Source organism: Scyliorhinus canicula, chromosome 4 (genome assembly GCF_902713615.1).
Source record: "Scyliorhinus canicula chromosome 4, sScyCan1.1, whole genome shotgun sequence".
NCBI lineage: Eukaryota > Metazoa > Chordata > Chondrichthyes > Carcharhiniformes > Scyliorhinidae > Scyliorhinus > Scyliorhinus canicula.
Genome location: NC_052149.1, coordinates 138,101,617 through 138,115,589, shown reverse-complemented (window position 1 = coordinate 138,115,589; position 13,973 = coordinate 138,101,617). Strand labels below are relative to the sequence as shown.

The 13,973-nt window shown below is 50.4% G+C and overlaps 1 protein-coding gene across 1 annotated transcript in view; it reads left to right on the top strand.

Moving 5' to 3' along the window:
* Positions 1-4,109: 4,109 nt before the first annotated feature.
* The window catches only part of LOC119965034 (E3 ubiquitin/ISG15 ligase TRIM25-like), a 39,334-nt gene continuing 29,470 nt past the window's right edge, over positions 4,110-13,973 (top strand). The window contains exon 1 of the mRNA XM_038795245.1: positions 4,110-4,740. Coding sequence (XP_038651173.1) covers positions 4,114-4,740 — 627 coding nt within the window. The 5' untranslated portion in view covers positions 4,110-4,113. The remainder of the gene's footprint in view (positions 4,741-13,973) is intronic.

Below are 13,973 nucleotides of genomic sequence, written 5' to 3'. Positions count from 1 at the left end.
GCCTACAGTTGGAGCTGGACTCTGCCTCCCGGCCATATGTAACGATTAATATACACGGGGCCTGTATGAGTATACACGTTTGCCCTTTGGAATATCCTCTGCCTGCGCTATTTCTCCACATGTTATGGAGAGCATTTTGAGAGGTTTACCGCGTGTCGCTGTCTCGTTAGATGACGTTTTGATCACCGGGACGTCGGAGCAGGAACATTTGGAAAATTTGGAGGCTGTCCTTAGACGCTTTTTGGAGGCTGGAGTCCATTTACGTTGCACAAAGTGCGTCTTTCAGGCGAAGGAAGTAGTCTCCCTGGGTTATCGGGTGGATCGCGAAGGTTTGCATCCCGTCGCAGAGAAGGTGTGCGCGATTCAACATGCCCCTGCCCCGACTGACACTTCGTATCTTCGTTCTTTTCTTGGACTCGTAAACTATTATGGGAAGTTCCTCCCCAATCTGGCAACTACGCTGGCCCCGTTGCACCTCCTGCTAAAGAAGAATCACACCTGGGTTTGGGGTCAGCCGCAAGAAACCGCTTTCCGGCGGGTAAAACAATAATTATTGTCGTCTGGGTTAATAACCCACTATGATCCTGGAAAGCCTTTGCTCGTCACATGTGATGCATCCCCGTATGGTATTGGGGCCGTCCTGTCCCACAAGATGGAGAATGGGGCCAAGCGGCTGATAGCTTTCGCCTTCCGCACATTGACTGCAGCGGAAAAAAAGTACGCGCAGATCGAGAAGGAGGGCCTGGCAGTGGTCTTTGCGGTGAAACGTTTCAACCAGTACGTGTATGGCCGCCACTTCACTATCGTGACTGATTATAAGCCTCTGCTGGGACTTTTCAGAGAGGATAAGCCAATACCGCCCATTGCCTCCGCACGGATCCAGCGCTGGGCTTTGTTGCTCGCGGCATACGGGTATTCTCTGGAGCACAAACCAGGAACCCAGATAGCGAATGCCGATGCACTGAGCCGATTGCCTTTATCGACCGGCCCCATGTCGACCCCCACGACCGGTGAGGTGGTTGCAACCCTAAATTTTATGGACACCTTGCCTGTCACGGCATCACAGATCCGTGAGTGGACCCAGACAGAGCCAGTCCTGTCAAAGGTTCGGCACATAGTCCTGTACGGTGGGCAGCACAGACAGCTCCCAGGTGGGCATTTTCCTCCAAGCTGTCCGAATTCAGCGTGGAAAACGGCATCCTCTTGTGGGGGGACGCGTGTGATTGTCCTGCAAAAAGGACAGGAGCTGATACTGAGAGACTTGCACAATGGGCATCCAGGTGTGACCAAAATGAAAATGTTGGCCCGGAGTTATGTCTGGTGGCCAGGCCTCGACACCGACATTGAGAAGGTGGCCCAAAACTGCTCCATTTGCCAGGAGCATCAGAAACTTCCGCCGGCCGCGCCCCTACATCACTGGGAAAGGCCAGGGCGGCCTTGGGCACGCTTGCATGCGGATTTCGCCGGCCCTTTTCAAGGATCCATGTTCCTTCTATTAATCGATGCCCAGTCTAAATGGCTAGAGGTGCATAAGATGGTAGGCACAAGGTCCTGCGCAACAATCGAGAAGATGCGTTTGTCTTTCAGTATGCATGGCCTCCCCGAGGTGCTGGTCACGGACAACGGCACTCCGTTCACAAGTGAGGAGTTTGCGAGGTTCATGAAGATGAATGGCATTCGCCATATTTGCACTGCCCCTTACCACTCGGCTTCAAATGGGTTGGCGGAGAGCGCAGTGCAGACATTCAAACGAGGCCTAAAGAAGCAGTCTTCCAGGTCGATGGTTACGAAACCGGTTTGTTTTTTGTTTTCATATAGGACCACCCCCCCATGCGGTGACTGGGGTAGCTCCCGCAGAACTCCGAATGGGCCGGAGACTTCGCACCCGCCTTAGCATGGTTTTCCCGGACATTGGCGCAAAAGTACGGTGCACACAAGAACGGCAGGGACAGGGTTTTTCTCGGCATCGGCCAATTCAGCAGTTTGCGCCCAGTGACCCAGTGTTCGTTCGGAATTTTGCTGGTGATGCCCAGTGGGTCCCTGGCGTAATCTTTCGCCAAACGGACCCTATCTCTCACCAGGTGCAAGCCCAGGGACGTCTCCAAGGCAAACATGTAGACCACGTTTGGTCCAGGAGATGGATTTTTTCACCTCCTCATATGTCCCAGATATCTCCTCTGATAGTGATGCAAACACTTCACTAGCTCTACCTACCAATTCTGTTTAAATCAGTAATACCCACATGTCCTGTGGCCATTTCATTTGTTTAGCTACCTTCTCAAATTAAATGAAAAAGGCTTATTCATCCTTCTCATCAAACCTTGGCAATGCTTGGACATATTGAAATAGATTCCCACCATGTATTCGGCTATGACTCTCTTTCTCACTATCCTCAGACTGTACAGTTCTCTTTACCTCTGCCAATTTTAACTGACTTTCGCATTTCATGGTCAGTTTCTGAAGTTCAAATTCTCTCTTTTTCTTTTTCCTCTCTCTCTTTTTCTTTTTCCCAGATCTGTACCTCTCTTTCTCTTGCTTTTTGTTCTGCTGGGGAAATTCTCTTTTCCCCTTTCTTCCCTCGCCTTTTCTTTTCCCCTGTTCTGTACCTCCCTTTCTCTCTCTTTTAGTTCTGCTAGGGTTATTTGTTCTTTTTCCCTTTCTTCTCTCTCCGTTTCTTTTTCCTTCATTTCGTACTCAAGCTGCTTTAATTCTTTTTCATGTTCAAGCTACTTGATCTGTCATTGAATTCTTTCCATTTCCAATGGAAGGCAGGGGAGGGGAGGCGGGGGTTGGGGAGGGGGCATGGGAGGCTGGGGTTGTGGAGGGTGCATGGAAGGCTGGGGTGGGTGGAGGCCAGGGGAAGATAGTGGAATGAGGATGGGGAAGCTAGGGCCGGGATGGGGTGTGGAGTGGAGGACGGGTGAGAGGAGCTGATACACCATCAATAACACACGACGAGCGATGAACGTAACTGAGGCTTTAATACACTAAACAGCAAGCCTCCTGCCCCTGGACCCGAACTGGGTCCGGAGGCGGGGACCTGCCACCTTTATACATAAGACTGAGGGAAGGAGCCACAGGCGGAGCCAGCCTGGACAAGCCAAGACATTCACAATACAATACATATAATGCAATAACGTAGTTTACCACAGAAAATGAAATTAAAAAATGAAAATCGCTTATTGTCACGAGTAGGCTTCAATGAAGTTACTGTGAAAAGCCCCTAGTAGCCACATTCCGGCGCCTGTCCGGGGAGGCTGATACGGGAATTGAACCGTGCTGCTGGCCTGCTTGGTCTGCTTTAAAAGCCAGCGATTTAGCCCAGTGATCTAAGTCAGCCCCTGAGCATGGGGCGGGCAAGAGGAGGCCATCGAATGGGAGGAGATTGGATGGGAGGGGTGGGGGGATTGGGCAATGGTGGCCAGGAAGGGAGGGGAGGGGAGGAGGGCCCGTGGTGATAGCAGAATGGCCAGCGGATGGGAGCCCTGGACGTTAGTTGGAGGTCTGGGGATGAGGAAATGGTGGCCAGGACGGAGAGGCCGGGGGAGGGAAGAAAGGCCGAGTCAGCGGAGAGGCAGCCAGGGTGGGGAAGCTTGGGGATGGAAGCGATTGAAGGGAAGGCTGGGGTAAGGGATGTCGGAGTGGGGGTGGGGAGGTGTCGAGTTTATAGTCCAACATTATTTTGTCTTTGTTGTTACAGCTCAGTGTTGTTTGATGTTGAATTTACTGGGGCTTTTAACCTCTGATTTGCTTTTTCAAATCTCTTTACCCCTCTGATGAAAATTTAACTTTTTCAGTATATTTTTCTATTCCTCACAGAGAGCGCCTTCACCTTCCTCTCTGCAGGATTTGCAAAGATTATTTTACCTCTTTAGACCAGTTTTAATTTATTCATTAAACTATTTTGGGTCTGGTCTGAGCTGATTAGTTTGGGGTCTGTGTTTACTGAGCTCAGATTGCTGTATTCTGGCTCCATATTGTAAAATTACAATCTAATTTTTCAGATTCTGGTTCAGAACTGCTGCTGCCGGTATCAATGGGTTAATCTTCAGCCAGAGTGAGGCCTGAAAGTGAAACTAACTTTGTCACTCCCTGTACTGCATGTTTATAAGAATGTCACTTCCTGCTCTGTTCTCAGTCTCTCCGGTGCTCTATGGAATCACTTCAGGATCTATAAGAATGCAGGCTGGAGATTTCGAGGATGAATTAACCTGTGCTGTATGTCTCCAGGTGTACCAGGATCCGGTGGCATTACCCTGTCAGCACAGTTTCTGTTTGAAATGTATTGAGGGAGTTTGGGCCCACTCAGCAGGCACAGAAGGGTTTGCGTGTCCTCAGTGTCGGAGGGAATTCAAGACCAGGCCCAGTCTGGAGAGAAACTTCACTCTGTGTAATATTGTGGAAAAATATAACCGCTCACAGCCTCTTGCTGATTCAGCTCATGTCGTGTGTGAATACTGCATCGAGAATCCAACCCCAGCTGTGAAGACCTGTCTGAGTTGTTCAGCTTCATTTTGCTCCCTTCATTTAAAACCACATTTACTGAAAGGGGCCTACAAAGATCACACCCTAATTGAGCCTGTGACTGACCTTGCAGATAGACAGTGTACCGACCATAAAGAAATCCTGAAGTTTTACTGTAAGGATGATGCAGAGTGTGTGTGTGTTTCCTGTGCAATAATAGGGAAACATAAATCCCACACATTGCTGAGCCTGGATGAGGCACAAAGTGAAATTAAGGTGAGTGACACAATTCTGAATATTAAATACAGTAAGGGAGAGTTTTCCCGTTAATGACCAACATTAATTGGAACTGATTGCAGACAGTGCTGATTGAGCCCAGTGTTTTCGTGCTGTGCTTGCTGTGTCTGGGTTTATGGGAGTGTATTTTTTGTCAGTCAGATTTGCTCCTCCCCTTTCTCTCACAGTCTGTCTGAGATATCAGAGTGGTCACTGAGAGGGGTGTGAGAGTGACTGCTTGCTATAACCTGAGCGGAGGCCATGGGGTCTGGACCATTAGGTTCCCTACCGCCTCACCTGAATGCGATCTTCCCCAAAGAAGGGGCGGGGCAAAACTTAAACTGCCCCCCACTGAAATGGCCTAACAAGCCACCCAGTTCAAGGGCAATTAGTGCTGGGCAACAAATGATGGACCCAGTCAACGATGGCCACATCCCAAGGACAAATAAAAAAAGTTTCCTGCAGCACTATGTTCTAGTTGCAACAAGGGGACAGACAATATTAGATTTAGTTCTAGAGGATTGGAGATTCAAAGAGCTTGGGTAGAGCCGGAGATTCAGGGAGAGCGGGTAGAGCCGGAGATTCAGGGAGAGCGGGTAGAGCCGGAGATTCAAGGAGAGCAGGTAGAGCTGGACATTCATGGAGAGTGGGAGGAACTGGACATTCATGGAGAGTGGGAGGAGCCGGAGATTGAAGGAGAGTGCTTGGGGAGCCGGAGTTTCAAGGAAAACGGGTAGAGCTGGAGATTCACAGAGGACGAGCACAGAGGGGCAGCAGGGTAGCATGGTGGTTAGCATAAATGCTTCACAGCTCCAGGGTCCCAGGTTCGATTCCCGGCTGGGTCACTGTCTGTGTGGAGTCTGCACGTCCTCCCCGTCTCTGCGTGGGTTTCCTCCGGGTGCTCCGGTTTCCTCCCACAGTCCAAAGATGTGCGGGTTAGGTGGATTGGCCATGATAAATTGCCCGTAGTGTCCTAATAAAAGTAAGGTTAAGGGGGGGGTTGTTGGGTTACGGGTATAAGGTGGATACGTGGGTTGAGTAGGGTGATCATGGCTCGGCACAACGTTGAGGGCCGAAGGGCCTGTTCTGTGCTGTACTGTTCTATGTTCTATGACGAGAGGAGCCAGAGATTCACGGAGAGCGGGAGGAGCTCGAAATTCACGGAGAGCGGGAGGAGCCGGAGATTCATTCTGGTAGGACAAATTTGAATGCGGATTGCAGGGTTCTGAGGAATGTGGAGGAGCAGAGAGATCTCTGAGTTCATGTCTATAGATCTCTGAAAGTTGCCACCCAAGTGGATAGAGCCGTGAAGAAAGCCTATAGTGTGTTAGCATTTATTAACAGGGGGATTGAGTTTAAGAGCCATGAGGTTATGCTGCAACTGTACAAGACCTTGGTTAGACCACATTTGGAGTATTGTGTGCAGTTCTAGTTACCTCATTATAGGAAGGATGTGGAAGCATTGGAACGGGTGCAAAGGAGATTTACCAAGATGCTGCCTGGATTGGAGGGTAGGTCTTATGAGGAAAGGTTGAGGGAGCTAGGGCTTTTCTCATTGGAGCGAAGGAGGATGAGAGGTGACTTAATTGAGGTGTATAAGATGATGAGAGGGATAGATAAGAGTGGACGTTCAGCGACGTTTACCTCGGGTGGATGTAGCTGTTACAGGGGGGCATAACTATAAGGTTCATGGTGGAAGGTAAAGGAGGGATGTCAGAAGTAGGATCTTTACTCAGAGAGTGGTTAGGGTGTGGAACGCACTCCCAGCTATGGTAGTGGAGTTGGACACTTCAGGAACTATCAAGCGGTTATTGGAGGCATATGGAGTGCACAAGAATGATTGGGAGTAAGTTGATTTGATCTTTGTTTCAGACTAGTTCGGCACAACATCGTGGGATGAAGGGCCTGTACGGTTCTGTGTTTTATTAGAGCGGGTAGAGTCAGAGATTGAAGGAGGGCGGGTGGAGCCGGAGCTTGAAGGAGAGTGGGTGGAGCCGGAGCTTGAAGGAGGGCGGGTGGAGCCAGAGATTGAAGGAGGGCGGGTGGAGCCGGAGATTGAAGGAGGGCGGGTGGAGCCGGAGATTGAAGGAGGGCGGGTGGAGCCGGAGCTTGAAGGAGGGCGGGTGGAGCCGGAGCTTGAAGGAGGGCGCGAGGAGCCAGAGATTGAAGGCGGGCGTGAGGAGCCGGAGATTGAAGGAGAGCGCGAGGAGCCGGAGATTGAAGGAGGGCGCTGGAGCTTGAAGGAGGGCGTGAGGAGCCGGAGATTGAAGGAGGGCGCGAGGAGCCGGAGATTGAAGGAGGGCGGGTGGAGCCGGAGCTTGAAGGAGGGCGGGTGGAGCCGGAGATTGAAGGAGGGCGTGAGGAGCCGGAGATTGAAGAAGGGCAGGTGGAGCCGGAGCTTGAAGGAGGGCGGGTGGAGCCGGAGCTTGAAGGAGGGCGGGTGGAGCCGGAGCTTGAAGGAGGGCGGGTGGAGCCGGAGCTTGAAGGAGGGCGGGTGGAGCCGGAGCTTGAAGGAGGGCGGGTGGAGCCGGAGCTTGAAGGAGGGCGGGTGGAGCCGGAGCTTGAAGGAGGGCGGGTGGAGCCGGAGCTTGAAGGAGGGCGGGTGGAGCCGGAGCTTGAAGGAGGGCGGGTGGAGCCGGAGCTTGAAGGAGGGCGGGTGGAGCCGGAGCTTGAAGGAGGGCGGGTGGAGCCGGAGCTTGAAGGAGGGCGGGTGGAGCCGGAGCTTGAAGGAGGGCGGGTGGAGCCGGAGCTTGAAGGAGGGCGGGTGGAGCCGGAGCTTGAAGGAGGGCGGGTGGAGCCGGAGCTTGAAGGAGGGCGGGTGGAGCCGGAGCTTGAAGGAGGGCGGGTGGAGCCGGAGCTTGAAGGAGGGCGGGTGGAGCCGGAGCTTGAAGGAGGCGGGTGGAGCCGGAGCTTGAAGGAGGCGGGTGGAGCCGGAGCTTGAAGGAGGGCGGGTGGAGCCGGAGCTTGAAGGAGGGCGGGTGGAGCCGGAGCTTGAAGGAGGGCGGGTGGAGCCGGAGCTTGAAGGAGGGCGGGTGGAGCCGGACATTCACGGAGAGCGGGTGGAGCCGGACATTCACAGAGGACGGAATATTGGAGCAGTGGGTATCAGGGGTTCCACTGAAGCTGGAAAAACTGACATCACAGTAAAGCTGTGACTTAATTGGCTGATGGTATGTCTATGCTAAATTTAAAAAAAACATACTGCAAAACAAATTAATTTACTAATTAATTTAATGCTGGGCAGGCAATGTGCTTTCGCTGCATGACGTGGGAGCTGGCAGATCCCATTGTGAGCTGAAGTGACCACATCTGCAGCAAGTGTTTGTTGCTCAACGAATTTTGGCTCGGAACTGATGATTGGAGTCTGAGCTTCAGTAATGGCAGCGACATCGAGGAGGGGGGAGTTACCTGGACACTTTGTTCCCGGGGACGGTCACACCCCCTAGATTAAGTACCTCCAATTCCAGCATGGTGTGAGTGAGACAGGTAGAGGGATCCTGAATTCAGAAATGGAGGACCCTCTGCCCTTGACCTTGTCCAACAGGTACGAGGTACTTGCTCCCTGTATGGATGAGGAAAAGAGCTGCAGGGAGGATGGGCTAGCTGACTACTGCACCATGGTGCAGGCGGCCATTCAAGTGGGGGGAAGCAAAAATAATAAGTGGTAGCTGTAATTAAGGGAACCAATAGCATCCTTTGCAAGCAGGACTGAGAGTCCCCCATGGTATGTTGCCTGCCTGGTTCCAGGGTGAGGGACATCTCTAACCGGCTTGAAAGGATATTGGTGTGGGAGGGAGAGAATCCTGTTGTTGTGGTCCCTGTTGGGACAAACAACAAAGGCAGACTAGGAAAGATTGGGGATTATCAGGATTGTTTGGGGATTATCAAGAACTAGGAATAAAATTAAAGAATGGGTCCTCAAGGTTTATAATCTCTAGATTAATACCCAAGCCACGTGCAAATTAGCAAAGGGATGATAAAATTAGGGAAGTAAATACGTGCTAAAGAAATGGTACGGAAACAGGGGTTCCATTTCATGGAGCACAGGCATAATAATAATAATAATCTTTATTGTCACAAGAAAGTAGGCTTACATTAACACTGCAATGAAATTACTGTGAAAATCCCCGAGTCACCACACTCTGGCCCCTGTTCGGGTACACATAGGAAGAATTCAGAATGTCTAATTCACCTGACAGGCACGTTTCTCAGGATTTGTGGGAGGAAACTAGAGCACCCGGACGAAACCCACGCATATACAGGCAGAACGTGCAGACTCCGCACAGACAGTGACCCAAGCTTGGAATCACACCTGGGACCCTGGAGCTGTGAAGCAACAGTGCTAACCAGTGTGCTCCCGTGCCACCCCTGTGCCGTCAGTATTGGGGCAGGAGGGATCTGTACCTTTGGGATGATTTCCACCTGAACCTATCTGGGACTAATGTTCTGGCGGAAATTATAGAAAGGGTGGTCCCAAGGACGTTAAACTAGCAAATTGGGTTGGGGGGGGGGGGGGGGGGGGCGAAAGGAAGGGTAAAGCTTTTTTAAAACAAAAACAAAAAAAATCTTTTTATTCTCATTTTCAACCTTTTCATCAAATAAACAACAATAGAAAAAAACAAACAAAAAAGCAAATAATGTAATAATTCCTCAAACAAAAACAGCACCCCCTCAATACACAGACTCAAAAAATCCACCATGTGTTCCAGGTTAAAAATTAACAGTCAATCAGTAAACAGTGTAATCAGAAACAACAATAATCCCAGCCCCCATCCCTCCCTCCGCAAGGTTCAATGGCAGCCAATTCCCGAAAGTGCATAATAAACTGTCCCATGAATTGTAGAACCCCTCCTTCATCACCTCAGCTCAAATTTCGTCTTCTCGAGAGTCAGAAATTCAAGTAACTCTCCCCGCCAAGCCAAGGATCAGGTTGGAGAAGCTGACCTCCACCCCAACAGGACCTCTGGACAATCGCCGAGCCAAAGGCTAAAACACCTGCCGTCGCACTCGCCTGCAGCCCTAGCCGGTCCGACACCCTGAAAATGGCTTCTAGAGGCCCTGGTTCCAAGTTTATGTGTAGTACCCCCAACATGGTACTGAAAACCTCCCTCCAATACCTCTCCAGTTTCGCACAGGACCAAAATATATGTTTGTGTTTTCAGGGCTACTCCGACATCGCTCAACTATGTCCTCCACTCCCTCAAAGCACCCGCTCATCCTTGCCCTCGTGAGGTGTGCCCTATACACGACCTTCAGCTGTATCAGCCCTAACCTCGCTCTCGAGGTTGAGGCGTTCACCCTCCAGAGCACCTTACACCACAGACCGTCCTCCATAACTTCCTCCAACTCTTCCTCCTACTTGACTTTAATCCTCTCCTTGGACACCCCATCTTCCCCCAAAATCGTTCTGTAGATCACCGACACCACCCCCTTCTCCATTCCCCCTGCCGTCAATACCTCTTCAAACAATGAAGGGGTTGGCGGTATTGGGAAGCTCTGAACCTCCTTCCGAGCAAAATCTCACAGCTGCAGCCACCTAAACCCTTCCCTTTGCCCCAGTTCATACTTCTGCCCCAACTCTTCCAACTTGGCAAAACGTCCCTTCAAGAACAAGTATTTTAATACGAAGACCCCCTCTCCTTCCATCTCTGAACCCTCTCACCCAGCCTCCCCTGCTCAAACCTGTGGTTCCCTTTGATCAGCATCTGGCCTGACCCAGCCCCCAGCTTAAAGAGTTGCCACCACTACCGGATGCCCAGAGTCCTTGCCTGGGGCCATCGCGGGCGGAGCCATTGCCAGCGCCCTCAACCCTGACCCTCTACACAGACCTACCTAACCCACTGGGATCCCTCCTCCCGCAACACCACCAGCCTAACTCCTCACCTTTTCTGCATTTGCCGCCCAATGGTAAGGCCCAACTCCCCCCCCCCCCCCCCCCCCCCGGCCGACCTCTCCACTTCCCTAAAGATCGCCTTCGGTTAAAAGACCAGCAGGCACTGAAATAGAAACAGAAATTGTGGCAGTGCATTCATTTTAATCGCCTGCACCCGACCTTGCCAAGTCTGCTTTCACCCTCCCCATCAAGCTAGTAAAATTGTACTTACGAACCCGCCCAGTCCCACGCCACCTGCACCCCCAAGTAACTGAAATGGGTTGCTGCCCTGTGAAATGGCAGCCATCCCACTCCCGGCTGGGACACCACAAAATATTCACCCTTTTCCAGGTTCAATTTTGGCCTGAAAAGATATGCAGCATAGATGAATTGGCCATGCTAAATTGCCCTTTAATTGGAAACAAGAATTGGGTACTCTGCACTGTGAGTGCTGCTTTGGCTGAGTGAGAGTGCATTTTGGAGTTGGGTGAAAACTGGGAGTTGGGTGGAACTGGCAGCTGAGGCGACAAGGGAGAGAAATGACTGGTAAGTCTCCAGGGAGCAGAGTCCGAGAAAGGAGTTCCAGACACCCCAGCAGAAAAAAAATGAAATGAAATGAAAATCGCTTATTGTCACAAGAAAGGCTTCAAATGAAGGATCTGAGATCTTCAGTTTCAGCAGCAGAGAGAACAACAACTCGGGAAGGTTCGGAAATTCAATTCTGAGCAGGTTAGGCAGTATATTCACTGAAACTGACAGAGTTCTGACTGGGGAAAATACAGTGACATCACAGGAACGCTGTGATTTGATTGGCTGGTCGAGAAACTTAAATTTGAAAACCCACTTCATTACAGTTTATAAATTGCTGTCTTCAGAGATAATGAGCAATTAAAAAAAACAGTTTATAATATAAAAAATAGGGTTTAAAAACCAAATTAAAAACTAATTAAATAAAATGGAGATGGAGTCAGGTGATGTATTGTTTCTGCATGATGTGGGAGCTGGTGGACCCCCAGTGTGGTTCCCAGTGACCATGTCTGTTATAAGTGATGGTTGCTTGAACTCCAGCTCAGAGTTGATGAGCTGGAGTCTGAGCTTTGGACACTGCAACACATTCGGGAGGGGGGAGAGGTACCTGGATACTGTATTCCAGGAGGCAGTCACACTCCTTAGAATAACTAACTTAAATTTGGCCAGTGGTCAGGGACAGGAGGGTGTAACTGCGAGTTAGGCAGGTAGAGGGATCCAGGAGGTAGGGTTACCGCAGCCTTTATCCCTGCCCAATAGGTTTGAGATTCTTGCTCACTCTGTGGACGGGAATGGGTACTGCAGGGAGGATGAACAAACTGAACACAGCACCATGGTACAGGGAGCCATTCAAGTGGGGCGAGAGAAAAGAAATGTAGTCGTAATAGTGGATAATATAGTTAGGGACATAGACACTGTTCTCTGGACCAGGATCGAGAATCCTGAAAGTTGTGTTGCCTGGTGCTCGGGTTCAGGATATCTCATCTGGGCTGCAGAGAAATTTGGTAAGAGAAGGTGGAAGTGAAATTACAGTGAAAACATTTGAAACTTTTCATTTCTCTTCCACCTTTTGGAGGGTAAACATAGACATAGAACATACTGTGCAGAACGAGGCCATTCGACCCATCGAGTCTGCACTGACCCACTTAAGCTCTCACTTCCACCCTGTCCCCGTAACCCAATAACCCTTCCTAACCTTTTTGGTCACTAAGGGCAATTTATCATGGACAGTCCACTTAACCTGCACGTCTTTGGACTGTGGGAGAAAACTGGAGCACCCGGAGGAAACCCACGCAGAAAGACCCAGTTGTCGTGGCCCATATTGGTACCAACAACATAGGTAGAACAAGGACAGAGGTTCTGCCAAGCAGCTATGAACAGCTACGAGCTAAATTAAAAAGCAGAACCAAAAAGGTAATTATCTCTCGATTACTACCTGAGCCACGAGCTAATTGGCACAGGATCAATATGATTAAGGAGGTAAATCTGGGGCTCAAAGATTGATGTAGGAGAAATGGGTTTGAATTCATGGGACATTGGCACCTGTACTGGGGAAGAGGTGACCTGTTCCCTGCAGCACGGTAGCATGGTGGTTAGCATAAATGCTTCACAGCTCCAGGGTCCCAGGTTCGATTCCCGGCTGGGTCACTGTCTGTGCGGAGTCTGCACGTCCTCCCCGTGTGTGCGTGGGTTTCCTCCGGGTGCTCCGGTTTCCTCCCACAGTCCAAAGATGTGCGGGTTAGGTGGATTGGCCATGCTAAATTGCCCGTAGTGTCCTAAAAAAAAAGTAAGGTTAAGGGGGGGGGTTGTTGGGTTACGGGTATAGGGTGGATACGTGGGCTTGAGTAGGGTGATCATGGCTTGGCACAACATCGAGGGCCGAAGGGTCTGTTCTGTGCTGTACTGTTCTATGTTCTATGTTCCGAAGGGACGGTCTTCATGCGAATCATGCTGGAACCAGCATCCTGGCAAATTAAAAGTGAGGGAGAATTTATTAATGCTGTTATGGGCCAGGGTTCAGAGAACCCCAAAGTATCATGGGAGTTCACCTGACCCACAACTTTTAATAGATTATGGTTATGGGGAGCACACGGGCCTACTTTACAGGTGTAGTGCAACAGAGAGTTAAACTACTTTTAAATTAAAACAGTGTTTATTTATGAAACCGGTTAACACTTTATAAACCCACAATAAACATCTTAACAACTATCAACACCAATCATTCCCACAGATACAATATTCTATCAGTAACCCTTAATCTTTCCTTGCAACATCCATAAGACGAAAGACCCCTTTTAACACGGAGATCAAGTTTAAATTCTCTACTGAGAGCAGTTATCACTGTTAAAGGTTCACTCGCAGCACGGTAGCATGGTGGTTAGCATAAATGCTTCACAGCTCCAGGGTCCCAGGTTCGATTCCCGGCTGGGTCACTGTCTGTGTGGAGTCTGCACGTCCTCCCCGTGTGTGCGTGGGTTTCCTCCGGGTGCTCCGGTTTCCTCCCACAGTCCAAAGATGTGCGGGTTAGGTAGATTGGCCATGCTAAATTGCCCGTAGTGTCCTTAAAAGTAAGGTTAAGGGGGGGTTGTTGGGTTACGGGTATAGGGTGGATACGTGGGTTTGAGTAGGGTGATCATGGCTCGGCACAACATCGAGGGCCGAAGGGCCTGTTCTGTGCTGTACTGTTCTATGTTCTATGTTCCGAAGGGACGGTCTTCATGCGAATCATGCTGGAACCAGCATCCTGGCAAATTAAAAGTGAGGGAGAATTTATTAATGCTGTTATGGGCCAGGGTTCAGAGAACCCCAAAGTATCATGGGAGTTCACCTGACC